The following is a 15,117-nucleotide window of genomic DNA, read 5'->3' as shown; positions in this document are numbered from 1 at the left end:
TGGTACCAAAGGTACGATTGGTACCAATAGAAAAGCACCCTATTCCAATGGTTCTATTGGTGAATATGCATCTCATTAAGGAGCCTTAGATTATTTTCAGATGTGGTCTGGCTGGGTACAGGGCAATGCCAATGGTCCATTGGTACCAATGGTACGATTGGTACCAGTGGAAAAGCACCCTATTCCAATGGTTCTATTGTTGAATATGCATCCATTAAGGGGACTTAGATTATTTTCTCGTGTGGTCTGGCTGGGTACAGGTCAATTCCAATGGTCCATTGGTACCAATGGTACGATTGGTACCAACAGAAAAGCACCCTATTCCAATGGTTCTATTGTTGAATATGCATCTCATTAAGGAGACTTAATTTATTTTCTCATGTGGTCGGGCTGGGTACAGGGCAATTCCAATGGTCCATTGGTACCAATGGTACGATTGGTACCAATGGAAAAGCACCCTATTCCAATGGTTCTATTGGTGAATATGCTTCTCATTAAGGGGACTTAGATTATTTTCTGATGTGGTCTGGCTGGGTACAGGGCAATTCCAATGGTCCATTGGTACCAATAGAAAAGCGCCCTATTCCAATGGTTCTATTGGTGAATATGCATCTCATTAACAGAGTTAGACTATTTTCTCATGTGGTCTGGCTGGGTAAAGGGCAATTCCAATGGTTCATTGGTACGAATGGAACGATTGGTACCAATAGAAAATGATGTCATTCCAGTGGTTCTATTGGTGAATATGCATGCATTAAAAAATAAAAATCTCCATCGATTCATATGTTTATGGGTGATAAGGAGACATTCAAACTTCTGCTGTTTTTCCACGGCAACGGGTGCAATCCTGAAATCATCAGTAGATGGATTCTTCTAGCTCAGTCCTGGGCCTCATCGCAAGCTACAGCCGAGAAAAGAGCACGGCAAATACAATTTGTCAACGACAACGTTGACAGTAAAAGACATCAATGGTTTTACTATGACCTTGATTATAGCAAACTGTTGTACCTCAATGGGTTACCACGACAAACCCCACGTCAACAGTCAAAAGTGACTACAGTCACTTGAATATAAAACGGCTCTTTTAGGAGCCACCAAATACAATACAAAGTCGTAACCACTGAACAGCATGATATAACCACCCTTTTCGGAAACTCTTCATTGAAAACTTGTTTTGGTTTAAACGCTTCCATGTAGATAATGAAATTGCGCTAAGAAGTTTCAGAAGTTAATTTCACAGTGAGTTGAGTACAGTTGTTAAAACCTGTTGCCTCAATACCACTTTGCTAGTTTCGCGCCTTTCCGCGTTGTTTCGGGTTCTTTTAAACAAGTAAGAATTACCAAAAAATAGTGCTTGCGTACAGGAAAGAAGACATTCATATGTCATGTTGTTTTTTGCTCGTGAATCACAATAAACAGAACGAACACGACAGTGACGCGTTACCTTTCAATTTTAATGTTCGTACGATGTTTGTTATACTCGCAGCACCTTGAGATATTATTAGCGCTAGATATATAGGTCGCCCTCGCTTTGTAACTATTAGCGCGTTTCTACTTTGTGTGAAAGCGAACTTGTTTTGCGTGGTTAGCCTATAGAACGAGGAATATTCATAAGAATTATGGCGCGTTTTTAATTGGTGTAACAGGGAACTTGTTTTGCGTGGTTGGCTTATAGAACGAGGAATATTCATAATAATTATTAGCGCGTTTTTACTTGGTGTAAAATGCAACTTGTTTTGTGTGGTTGGCTGATAGAACGAGGAATATTCATAATAATTATTAGCGCGTTTTTACTTGGTGTAAAAGCGAACTTGTTTTGCATGGTTGGCTTATAGAACGAGAAATATTCATAATAATTATTAGCGCGTTTTTACTTGGTGTAAAAGCGAACTTGTTTTGCGTGGTTGGCTTATAGAACGACGAATATTCATAATAATTGTTAGCGCGTTTTTACTTGGTGTAAAAGCGAACTTATTTTGCATGGTTGGCTTATAGAACGAGGAATATTCATAAGAATTATAGCGCGCTTTTACTTGGTGTAAAAGCGAACTTGTTTTGCGTGGTTGGCTTATAGAACGAGGAATATTCATAATAATTTTTAGCGCGTTTTTAATTGGTGTAAAAGCGAACTTGTTTTACATGGTTGGCTTATAGAACGAAAAATATTCATAATAATTATTAGCGCGTTTTTACTTGGTGTAAAAGCGAACTTGTTTTGCGTGGTTGGCTTATAGAACGACGAATATTCATAATAATTGTTAGCGCGTTTTTACTTGGTGTAAAAGCGAACTTGTTTTGCGTGATTGTATTATAGAACGAGGAATATTCATAATAATTATTAGCGCGTTTTTACTTGTTGTAAAAGCGAACTTGTTTTGCGTAATTGTCTTATAGAACGAGGAATATTCATAATAATTATTAGCGCGTTTTTACTTGGTGTAAAAGCGAACTTGTTTTGCGTAGTTGGCTTATAGAACGAGGAATATAATATTCATAATAATTATAAGCGCGTTTTTACTTGGTGTAAAAGCGAACTTGTTTTGCATGGTTGTCTTATAGAACGAGGAATATTCATAATAATTATTAGCACGTTTTTACTTGGTGTAAAAGCGAACTTGTTTTGCATGGTTGGCTTATAGAACGAGGAATATTCATAAGAATTATAGCGCGCTTTTACTTGATGTAAAAGCGAACTTGTTTTGCGTGGTTCTCTTATAGAACGAGAAACGTTCATAATAATTATTAGCCCGTTTCTACTGGGTGTAAAAATGAACTTGTTTTGCACCAATAGAACCATTGGAATGGCATCATTTTCCATTGGTACCAATCGTACCATTGGTACCAATGGACCATCGGAATTGCCCTGTACCCAGCCAGGTCACATGGGAAAATAATCTAAGTCCACTTAATGAGATGCATATTCATCAATAGAACCATTGGAATAGGGTGCTTTTCCATTGGTACCAATGGACCATTAGAATTGCCCTGTACCCAACCAGGTCACATAGGAAAATAATCTAAGTCTCCTTAATGAGATGCATATTCACCAATAGAACCATTGGAATAGGGTGCTTTTCCACTGGTACCAATGGACCATTGGAATTGCCCTGTACCCAACCAGGTCACATGGGAAAATAATCTAAGTCCCCTTCATGAGATGCATATTCACCAACAGAACCATTGGAATAGGTTGCTTTTCTATTGGTACCAATCGTACCATTGGTAGCAATGGACCTTCAGTTTGACGAATCGTATCCGTTTGTGTATATTGGACATGTGTGGGTATATCTCACGGTGCAGCATCTGCGATAGTCACAAACTAACATAAGTCCTGAAAGGACCTCTGCTGTGCTTCGAAACACCAAGAAAACCCAGAGAAAGCATGTTGGCAGACCTCTCAGAGCTCACAGCACTAACCACCTAGTCATCATGCACTTATCGCTATTCTAACTTTTTTCAGCTGGACGTGATGGGGTGCAAGACCTCCAAGTCCATTACCGGTAGGCTGAAGCCTACTACCAAAAACACTCACAGCGGACCATTGGCCGCAGTTTGATTCTACCGAATTTCAGAACTTTGCAAATGATTTCCCGTTGAAGCACATCAAAATGTCACTTATATATCTACAGCTAATGGAAAAGCGGACAACAGAGTGAAGACGACAAAGTTTTTCGTAAACAAAGACGAGGATGCGGCCTATGACCAAAATCGGTTTCTAGTGAATTATAGAAACATCAGAAGGATTGGATAGTTGCGCTCCCCTTATCAAGGGACTCACTCTAGTCAGCTGCTTCAGCCAAAGAATGTACACCCGCTAAAAAAGTAGATAGGCGAGGTACGTTTAAATGGTTTAAGGCTCAAGTGGAGGATCAGGTAGCAGTAGGATGCTCCAAGGACTGCTCCCTTTGTTACAAGCTTCCCGAGAAATACCCACCCATCTCAGAAGATGACGACGACGCAGTGCAATTGGAAGGAACAATCTCGAGCCTAACATCCCCGCTAGTCCTTACAGGAGACACGGCGGAGGTGCCTACTGAATCTCTGTTGCCAAAGATGCCCGACGCGTCAGTGACAGCAGACGTTTCACGACCAGGCACCCAGCCAATGCCCGTTACTAACAGAAGTGAAAAAATAGTTTAGGCCCGATTCAACCCTGTAATTCAATTCAGTCAAATAAAGTTTGTGTAGCTGTTGTCGAAAACAAAGCGTTCTAATGCGCTTAATCTGAGTTAGGCACGGCCGTAGCAGGGCTGGTTGCAAACGTCATGCTTCTGTGGAGCAAAATCGAACTTCATTCGATCAATTGAGATCGGCTTGTCAGCAGCTTTGACGTTTGAGACGGACCTAACAGACCAGCCTCCCTCGATAATTTTATTGACTTATTATAGTTTGCAGAACAACTGAGCAATGAAAATGTCGTATACCTTTGAAATTAAAATAAGCCTGTTATGTTATTAAATCTGAAACATGTACAGGCGCTTCAAGTGTATTTAAATCTTTCCTATTTTGATTTAATTCTAGGAACCGTTCCTAAACGTTTGGCTAGTCTTTGGTTTGTGAGATATTGTCCCCTTGTCTTTAACATTGTCTGATAGGTAGATCACGCCAAATCACGCCGGCAGATTCTGGCAATGTGGGACTCAAACTTTAACTTTCTATCCACAGTCACTCTGAGTAGGTCAATTTCGTTTTCTGTTGCAAGTGTTGTAACATTTAAATACAGGATTTTCCTAAAACCATTGCCTTGTATTTCTCGTGATTTCTTCTCATTTCATTTTCATCGTACCATTTTTCTATCCTACCAAGATTTGTGCTAAATTGGCCGCTTCAACGTTAGTCCGCTACACAGCCGTTTTCAGTGTCGTCACACTAAAAACGGCTGTGTAGCAGACTACTTCAACTTCCGTAACCGAAAATCTCTGGTATAGAAAATTTGCGTTTCGTCAGCATAGGTTGACAAAGTGGTGTGCTTAATTGCGCAGTGCAGATGGCGGTCCCGGTATTGATCGCTGGGGAATTTCTCTAAAGATTGTCTGCCACGAAAAAACGCGTTTCCGAGTTTCACGCGTTGTTGACGACCCGATCAGTAATCTTTAATCACGTCAATTGTTTTCTCATCAGGCTCATATTTCCAAAATTTGAGAACAATCAGATCATATGGTAGAATACACCTAATTCCAAAATGGCGGTCGCTCGGATCGATCTGGGGAGAGCGGCGTGGAAACGAGACATGGAGGGCCGGCGGCAAGATCATTCGGTGTTTTCATATGGTAGGCCAAGGCAACTGAGCCCAAGAGAGGAATTTTTTTTAACTCTGTGCCGTCGAGGACAGGGCTTTAAAGAGGAGCATCTGAGTCATTTGTATGGTATTTCTCAAGCAACTGTCAGTCGAATAGTAATTTCTTGGATTAATTTTACGTTTCTAAAGTTCAGCACCATCCCTATATGGCCCTCTAAGGAAAAAGTTGAAGAGCAAATGCCTGCTGACGTTAAGGAGAAATACCCTTCTACCAGGGTCATAATTGACTGTATTGAAATAAGCTGCCAAATGCCCAAGAGTCTTCGTTTTATCAGTGAGCTTTTTAGCTCATACAAAAATCACACTACTCTGAAGAGTCTGGTTGGCATCTCACCTGAGGGTGCCATAACATTCATCAGTCAACTATACATAGGCCATATTTCAAATAGAGAAATTGTTATGCGTTCAGGATTTCTTATTTTTATCTTTTGCAAGAGGAGACTCCGTAATGGCAGATAAAGGGTTTACTGTGCAGGATCTTCTTCCCCTTGGTGTCTCCCTTAACATCCCTCCTTGGAAGCAAAGGTCAAATGACACCAGAGGAAGTTGTGCAAACACAACAAATTGGCTCCCTTCGAATTCACGTCGAACGTGCAATCAATAAGATAAAGAACTTCCACATATGGGACAGAGTAGTACCATTTACTCTGTTCAGTGTTGTCAATCAAATGTGGTGTGTGTGTGCTTTTATGTGCAATTTTCAAAGTTGCATCATAAGCACATAGATACAGCTAATGATTTTTTTCTTATATCAACTAACTTATTGTATATTGTTTGCTCTCATAGTTAGAGGATGATTGGAAATTGACAAGTTATTTTCAATGGAACAATAATATTATACCTTAAAACTTTTAAGTCAAACCTTACCCTGTTTAACTAAGAACTTATTTGTTTCTATTTTAGTAGGGTTTGATTCTTTTCTTCGCTGTTATTTTTTTGGGAATAAAAATAATAATAATAACGAAAAAAGTTTCTTTTATTAATCAATTGACGGTAAATAGTGCAATACTATATTTTTTCCAATCCTGAAATAATTTTTTCTCCGCACTATACTTAACATTGCCAAGAAAGGACTGGCTGTCAAAAAAAAGAAAAAAGGGAAAATAGCCCTACAAAATAGATTATCTGACATTATTTTGAACTCTTTTAGGCTCTTATTTCCACTTTTTCTTTCTAGGGTTGTCACCAAGGGCAAGAGGCTGGGGATTTCCCCTTATGAGCACGAACCCCAGCTACATTGAGAGGAAACAAAAGAAAAAAAAGAAATAGGATATAAAAATTGTGCTACCTTTTGAAGCTCTAGCCTACTTAATATAAACTTGAAAGCTTAGTGACTACCCTGGGTTTATAACTACAAAATCCCAAAACAATATTTTTAACTGCAAGAAAAGAAACTATGTTTTACTCTATTCTCGCTTAAAGTTAAATAGTAAATGGTAATCACTGTTTTGCTTTTTTCCGGAAACTCGCAATGTGGCCATCAATTTGAGCACGCGTGAAGAAAGGACTCTTGTCCAGTTTGGTGCCCCATCCATTTGCTGGGAACGACACGTTTGTTGCCTCGTCTTCAGCATCTCCGTCAGCTTACACCGGCTGAGGAGCAGTATCTTGGTTCAACCGCTGTCTTTTTCGCGTGCTATAGACGAGATTTACGTCCGAGTCGACCAGCGAACTTGGGCAACGATTGCGAGTGTGAAAGCCTTTTTCACAGGTCTCTCTCACGGGGGTGAACTTAATGCGCACATCGGTAACAACGACAATGCATTGTTTTCATGATGAGAACATATCACAGCCACCTCAACAACTGGCAGATATCCTTCATGTATCCACGAGTTTAAAAACCAAGATTAGAGAAAAACTGAAAATTATACTCATTTGAAAGTTAAAATTCTTCTCGAAAAAGAACAGCAAAGCTTTAAGGCTTGCATCAAAATCCGGCAATTTTTGAGCAACTTTTTATTTCCAGCAAAGTCGTCACCAAGCATGCTCTTCATTGCAAAATGAATAAAGAAATAAATTCCCTGCATATTGCCATTCAAATTTGTAGTTGATATTCTCATTCTCTAATGTACGTCATTTCCGGGGAATAGTTATATACATGTACATCAATATCCCCCAAAGCCTTTAGATGCCCAAGTCTACACTATAAGCTTCATTTAGAAAGAATTGAAAAGATATTAGAGTGCTTTTCGAGCAAGTTGAAGTGTATGAATTCTACATGTATGTCACTCACCACCATTCTACTATGTCACTCACCAGCTCTAATCCTACAATGGTGTGAACTTGTCCATATGAGTCTTTGTCCTCACCAATATGACGAACAATTCCTCTGACAGGAACATCGCCAACAAATGTCACAACTCGTTCATCAATTCTAACTTTATGATCAGATCCTTTCCGAGATATATGTACCTTCTGCTCACGATCATTTTTTCCTTTAAATAAAGAAGGAATCATTCTTAAAGCAAAACTACTTGGACTACTTTCGTCTCTCTTTGGAGATTTGGGTGATTTTGAGTCTGAATCCTCAATAGGTGTAAGTTTATCAAGAGCAACAAAAACTCCTGACTCTGAGGGACATGTGAAATATCGCTTGTTCCTGAATGTACCATCTGATGTTCCTAGGCCAGGATTTTTCTAGAAGGTATTAAAATAAAAAATAAAAACCAATATAAATCTTAACAGCAAACAGTTTAGGACATAGCACTTGTGATGTTTGGCACATTAAAGAACCAAACAGTCCTTACTTTAGTTTGACGTGAAAAAGTATTAAAAACTCAATACAACATTGTACCAATACTGCATTTACGTAAGGAAGATATCAGACAAATCTTAACCGTCAGCTGCTGGCATAGTCAGAACTGTCCTAATCAAAACAAAATACAAGGATTTTTGACCCCTCAAAAAGCACCAAAAATAACCCAGTGCAAAAATGACTGTGTACCAAACGGAAAATAAGCCAATAAAATATCTTATTACCAATGGGCTATGACAAACTCTGGTTCAAGTAAAGGTCCAATTTGACCGAGTCCAATTTAAATGAGGGACAATGTGGATCTCTTGTTTATTAAAATGAAAAAAAAAGTAACAAGGACAAAACAAGATGAAGATCAGAAGTAAAGAGTACCCCATCCCACAGATCCGACTCAGCAAGTGTCTGTTGTGCCAGGGAAATTACACAACCAACAGCTAGATCCAAGATTACATGACAAACTTAAAATAATGAAAAAAATATTATATTATCGTTTGTTCTAATGCCATATTAACCATCCATTTACCAGGCACAGCCTTAGGGATTATCTCTGACAATAACAGCCCAACAAACATCCATACAGTGGGGGATGGGAAGCTTGTGACTGATTATATGTCTATATGTAATCACACTTTACAAGGGGTCCCAAATCAGGTTATGTTCTATAATCCTGTCATCCCACTCCAGAATCTCGCTCAATTCCTAATCCCAATGGTTTTTATGGGCATCCCACCCCTGCATACTGGCACTTTTGAATATTACCCCCTCCAATATGCTTTTAAATCCAAAAACATTCCTGGCCTTCAAATAAAGCAAATCCTGGATCCCATAAACGTATTAGAGACCCTCCTTTAGCAAATGGCCTCAATCGTGGAACTATATTAATTTGTATATTAAGGATCACTAAATTTGCTGCAAACAAAAAACAAAACGAAACAGGAGCAAATCCAGTTATCACTTCCAAATAGGTGTGATTGTTTCTAGCACTGTATCAATCAAATCAAATTGACCTTGTCATCAGGCAGCCCCCCCACCCCCCCCCCCCTACACCACCACCACTTAAATTTTCAAAAACTTAGTGTTCACATAGCCCACTCCCCAAGCCAAAAGCCATTCAAATGGCCCATCACTGGTCCATTTTAGGTGATCAAAGTGATCAAATGCCTCCACACCCACCCCCCACCCCCCACCTTGGGGTAGTTAATTTTGGGTAGATATGACCTGCTGAGGGTTTGAAACTCTCATTCTGCGGACTAGGACCAAAAATATCCTAAAGTCATTTATTGGCAATTGCAATTGACAAAATTTACTTTATAGTCATTGCCTTTGTATACTTGGAACACAGACAAATTTCATTGAACAAATCAACTCACTCATGCAATACCCAGACTCTGTTTAGAACAAAAACCAGGGTTCAATATCTCCGGTAGCCCTGTAGCCCAAGGCGACTTAAAATGATGTCGGGCTATTAAAATGTCTTAACTTAAGCGCATGGGCTTAAGTAGAAATTTGACATATTTGAGTAATTTAATTACATTCTTTTAAATTGATAATAATGGGAAAAACTTACTTTAAGATGGAATCCATCAGGAAATTGAGTAATTTCAAGTTTCAGCAGACAAAAACCTTGTATCAGAATAATTTAAACAATATCGCATACTTTTTTTACATTTCTCAAGGACTATAGATAACTAATTATTAGTTGTTTGTAACAACACCAAAGACTATTTCTCATGGGAGCCCGAGAAAATAAATGTCAAGTTTTACAAGAATTGTGAAAACACAGGTAAAATTCTGAAAAGGCTTCAGAACTAGTACTTCTATATATCGGCTGTAGTAGCCTACAACTACAAACAGGTGGTCTCCTTAAGGTAGTGATGGAGTCATAAGATCTGCTGAGATATGTTGCCATGGACCTGATGGGAGCTCTGTTCTCGAGTGGTTCTGGTGGTGGCGGCATTGAAACCATTTGGCAAGAAGGATATGACTAACAGAATCTTTCAGCATCCTTGTCACAATTTGGCCACCAAACTTTTGTACGGAGTCAGCGTTTCATTAACACTATCCCTGGATGGCTCTCATGAGCAAGATTCAGTACTCTTTCTCACAAGCTAGAAGGGACTTAGAAGGATCCGAGTTCCTCGTAGTACTAGTTTTCAAATGACAGAAATTTCACTCCTGACCATCAAGTATCGCTTGTTTTCAAGTGTCTCCCACTGTCTCTTCTGAATACACTCTCTAACATTAAGACAGTTCTTGGTCCACTAGGGCACATGGAGTTACATTTTCAGCAACAAACCTCACATACCTTTGGTTTCGGTGCACAGTTTCGCACATGATTTGGTGTGCTGATCTGTGAGGTGAGATAAAGTACTGCAATGTTTTCTTTCCCTGGGGTGTGTCTCACTGTAAAACAGTATGCTATATGGCTGCAATCATAATATCCACCAATTGAATCTTGCACTTGGATGTCATTTCCTTGAGTAAATAAATTCCAGGGGCTTGTGATCTGTTCAGATTTCAAAGTCTGTTCCATACAAGTACATGATTGTGTAGTCGCTCACATGCCCATACATTACCCAAAGTTAATCTCTTTCAGTCTATGAATAGCGTCTTTCGAGGTCTGTTAGACTTCCGTTAGCGTAACAAATTACTCGCTCTTCACCATTCTGTACTTGTGTCAAGACTGCACCTAGGCCTACAGGGCACGCATCGATTATGAGGCAAGTTTCTGCATCCTTGTCGAATTCGCCCAGGGTCTCTGTATTTGCTAGCCTCTTCTTTAACGCATTGAATGCTTTGCGTTGTTTGTTGCCTACTGATACAGTACAGTGTACATCTTTACTTGTGAGTCTGCTTAAAGGCTCAGACACTGTAGCCAGATCGGGGATGACTGTGGCATAGAAGTTTACAGTACCCAAGAAGCTGCGCACTTCTGCTACCAATTCTGGCTAACATGCTTAGAACTGTGACTGCCTCAAAATTTGCTTGGGTAGGTCCAATACCTCGCAGATGTCCCATTAACTCAATCTCACTTCGGACATGTGGAACTTGCACTTTTCCTTGTTTAGCATTAAACCCTTTTCCTGGATCCTAATCCCAAGGCGTTTTCAAGTTGCGTGTCATGCTGTTCGGCTGTCTTTCCATGCACTATGATAATCATTATTTATGGTTCTTACACCTTCACAGCCTAATACGCTTGTTGTATTACTTGCTGATACATTTCAGGGACACAGCTGATTCCAAACATCACTCTCTTATACCGGAAGAGTCCCTTATGGGTGACATACGAGGTGATCATGCGATCAGTCTGGATTCTTCACTCAATTCAACTTGGTGAAAAGCCCACTTTATGTCTAACTAATAGTAAAGACTGTATAAGATTATGCAGAATTTCATCCTCTGTGGGAATGGGGTGTTGCTCTCTGACTATTGCACTGTTTGCTTGCCTGCATAATGATAATTATGACATATCAACACACAGACACAAGTCACCATTGGGTTTAGGAACAACAACTACAAGTGAAATCCACGGGGTTGGTCCCTCTGCGTTCTCGGTTACATCAAGGTCCACCAGCTCATTAAGCTTCTTTTCCATTTTATCCCTTGGACTAAAGGGTACACAACGAATAGACTGAACTACTGGTTTGACACGTGGATCAATGGGAATGTTCAGGTGGAAATCTTTCAACTTTTCCAGGCCCTGAAAAGATGACTTGTATTTCTGAAATAAGTTCTCTTCTTGAAAAGAGTTATACAAATCTTTGGACTGTCAGACTTAAAACTTTACAAGCCGGGTGGCTGTCTGTCTTCCTTGCAATGCCTGGTCCTTTACCCTCAATTACAGTAAACTCTGCTTTGACCAACATCAACATCTTCAACTGCTACTTTAGCCATGAGACAACCAGCGGTTTTCAATGGTTCACTGCTGTCATTTCACTTTATTTTGTTTAGTGATTCCCGCAATATTATTGACGGTCAATTACATTACAACTTGCACCAGAGTCAACAATCATAGACACATTGGGTAGACCCCCAATACTCACTAAAACCATAGGCTGTTTCTCATCATTGATGATAAGTGCATAATATTCATTTTCGTCATCTGAATAACCCTTAAAGTTCATTTGGTTAACAGTTCCTTTATGTCCCTTTGGTTTACTAGGGCACTTCTTCTTGGGGCGTTTAGTCTCCTTCGTCTTACAACATTTAGCAAAATGGCCTACCTTATGGCACTTAAATAAGGCATTCCTTGTTCCTAGCAGAACACTTCTTATCATCTTGCATATGACCAGAGTTGTCTCACATAAAACATCTTCTTTCTAATTCTTGTTTGCCTTGGATAGCATTCAGCCCAAGTTTTGCCTGATTTGAGTTTTCCATATTGCCTGCCTGTCTGTCGCTGACTTCCATGGCTCTTGCAATCGTTTGAAGATCGTTTAAAGTCAGGCTTCTTCCTCTTTGCAATATTTTTCTTCGTAATCCACTGGACAAACACTTTTCAATCACCTGATCACGAATGTTCTCACCTGCCGTTTCACCAAATTCACAGCAATCTGCTTTTTCTCTCAACCTCATGATAAACTGATCAACTGATTCTGTAGGTAATTGAGTCATTACAGAAAATATGCTTTTCGTAGGGAACATTTACCTGGGCAGTAAAGTTCTGGTCCAGCTGTTCGATTGCAACTGTGTAAACATTTTCACGCTCACCTGGCTGACGAGCAGGAGGGAAAGTAAAATACACAGAAGAAGAGCTTTCTTTTCTGCTGCGTTTGTAACTCCCTCACCTCCATTAAATAATTTGCATGAACACTTCCAATTCTTTCACCTTGCTCCAGCAGTAGTTGGGTGACCATGAAGATCAAAGCTGGATATTCCACCCAGATTTCCTTGAATTGCCACGGCCATTTACAAAAACATAAACTGTCCTACAGTTATCCTCGTCACCAGTTGTGGTATCCCACCCAGGTGGACCAAGTAAGCATGGATTTAACCAGATATAAAGACACACACGGATTGAACCAAAGCACGCTTTAATGTATGGCCGCCAATTAACCCCTCTCTTACAATCTACTGCCCATGCCCTAATGGCAAATACTGTGCTAATACTTCACCGGCGAAAAATGTCTGATTGGTCGACGCGCGACCACGTGACATTACCAAAATCAAAATGGCGGCAATACCCCTATCGTTTGTTTATTCCAGTGGAAAGATTAATTGCGGCTTAATATGAGTTGTAAATGCATATACGGATATTTTTAGAATAGCCTAGACTTCTTATTATCCTTTTTCACCCATTCCTATGGGATTCGTTCCCTGCGATGCTCGCGTTTTGGCCGGTTTCCTGGATTCAACTGTGGACTCTTCACGATTACGATTAAAGGACAAAAATATTTTTGATGAATATTTTTGATGATCACTAGAAAGAACGGCCTTTGTTCACAGCTCAATGCAGTGGAGAAATAAGACACTATGGGTCCTTTGAAATTGCTTAGACACCTGGAAGTTATTTTATTATTTTTTTACCGAAAAGATAAAGCAAAATTATGTTTTCTCCAGCAAGACTTTCTACTTTATAAAAATTTCTTCAACATGAGCTAAATGAACTGTAGTATCTGCATTCATGTTCTTTCCATTGCAATTTTAATATCAAAACTTTAAAGCCGTCTATGACCGAGCAGGATTTTTTTTCTTTTTTCTTTTCAATGGTTACTGTGCTTGATCTGAATAAGATAATGAAACTTTTAAAATTAGGGATATACTATATATAAAAGAAGAGAACTTTGATGGCAAATATGTTAGTTGGAAAAAATAGTGATTTTCAATCAAAGAAGCACCCCCCACAGAAAGCCTTGTGTGCAACAATTTAGTACTAAAAAATTGTACACGGAGGAAATCATGTCCGAAAGTGCGGTTCCTAACGAAGTAACTCGTTGTGTGGATAATCCCAAGCCAAATTTATGAGCAAAATAATCTAAACTTCGATCCTTCAATTATAAAATTGCAAGCCTAAATGTACAGCAGCTGTGCAAATTGTAAACATTTTTTCACATATCAGAATGTTGCTGGACCTATCGAACTGTTGCTCCGAGACGGTCTAAGTGTTTTAATGAAAACACTCTCACATTTTCTCATTCGACAGTTCGCATAAAACCCAAATTTCTATGTGGTAACATACAAAGCTGTAATAACGTGCAACAACAATGAGATTTGCATCGATCGACAAAATCACGTTTCGAACTACGCACTTTAGAAAACTGCTGCAACCCGGCCGCTTTCGATCCACTAGCCACAAGACAATTTACACAGCAAGACAATCGCTAAGAATATTTTTTTACCTCCTTTATAATTTCTTTTTGTACCGAGTGACACGAGATTAAGTTGAACCAAGCGTAAGCGTATTTTTGTGCCATAAACAGTGTAAACATGCGGAGATTAAGCATCTAAATATAGTTTTTCCAGCAACAAAGTACACGCTAAGTCATATTAACAAAACAAAGCCCAAAAATGTCTGTCCCCCTACTTTTTTTTGTTGAATCCATGATAAGAAACTTGATATAAACAACAAAAACATTTTGGATAGCATTGTACTACGCTCTTCGATCAACAGTCGAATGTTATCGAATGTTAGATTCACAATCAAAGTCGAATTTTGACACAAAAACGGGATACACATTTAACAAAACTGTCGCTTCCTTGCAGCTCGGGACAAGCTAATTTATATACCAAAACAAAGCCCAATAATTTTTCTTCCACTACTTTATAATTTCTTTTTGTACCGAGTTGCACGGAACATGCAGTAAACAAAAAGAGCAAAAATTACCCACCTTTTCGGCATGTCTTCCACACGCAAACCAGCGATCTCAACGTCAATAACACTGAATCAGACCATTTGCATGCCAATGCGATTTTTCGCCAGTTTCAGGACGCTATATTCTCTTGAGAACACACTTACGTCAAAACTTTGACCAAAATAATTTTTTATCTCTTACAGTGGCAAGAAATTGCAACGTTGTCACTGCCAGAAACAGCTGCCATCCCTCCTTTCATCTCAACAACATTT

At 39.3% G+C, this 15,117-nt stretch overlaps 1 protein-coding gene across 1 annotated transcript in view; it reads right to left on the bottom strand.

The window, feature by feature from the left end:
* The window catches only part of LOC140928086 (uncharacterized), a 37,759-nt gene that overhangs the window by 17,141 nt on the left and 5,501 nt on the right, over positions 1 to 15,117 (bottom strand). Inside the window, exon 2 of the mRNA XM_073377807.1 lies at positions 7,556 to 7,936. Coding sequence (XP_073233908.1) covers positions 7,556 to 7,936 — 381 coding nt within the window. The remainder of the gene's footprint in view (positions 1 to 7,555; positions 7,937 to 15,117) is intronic.

The sequence above is a fragment of the Porites lutea genome, chromosome 2, assembly GCF_958299795.1.
Source record: "Porites lutea chromosome 2, jaPorLute2.1, whole genome shotgun sequence".
In the NCBI taxonomy this organism is placed as follows: Eukaryota; Metazoa; Cnidaria; class Anthozoa; order Scleractinia; family Poritidae; genus Porites; species Porites lutea.
The sequence above is the reverse complement of the archived record's forward strand: the minus strand, read 5'-3'. Positions and strand labels throughout refer to the sequence as shown.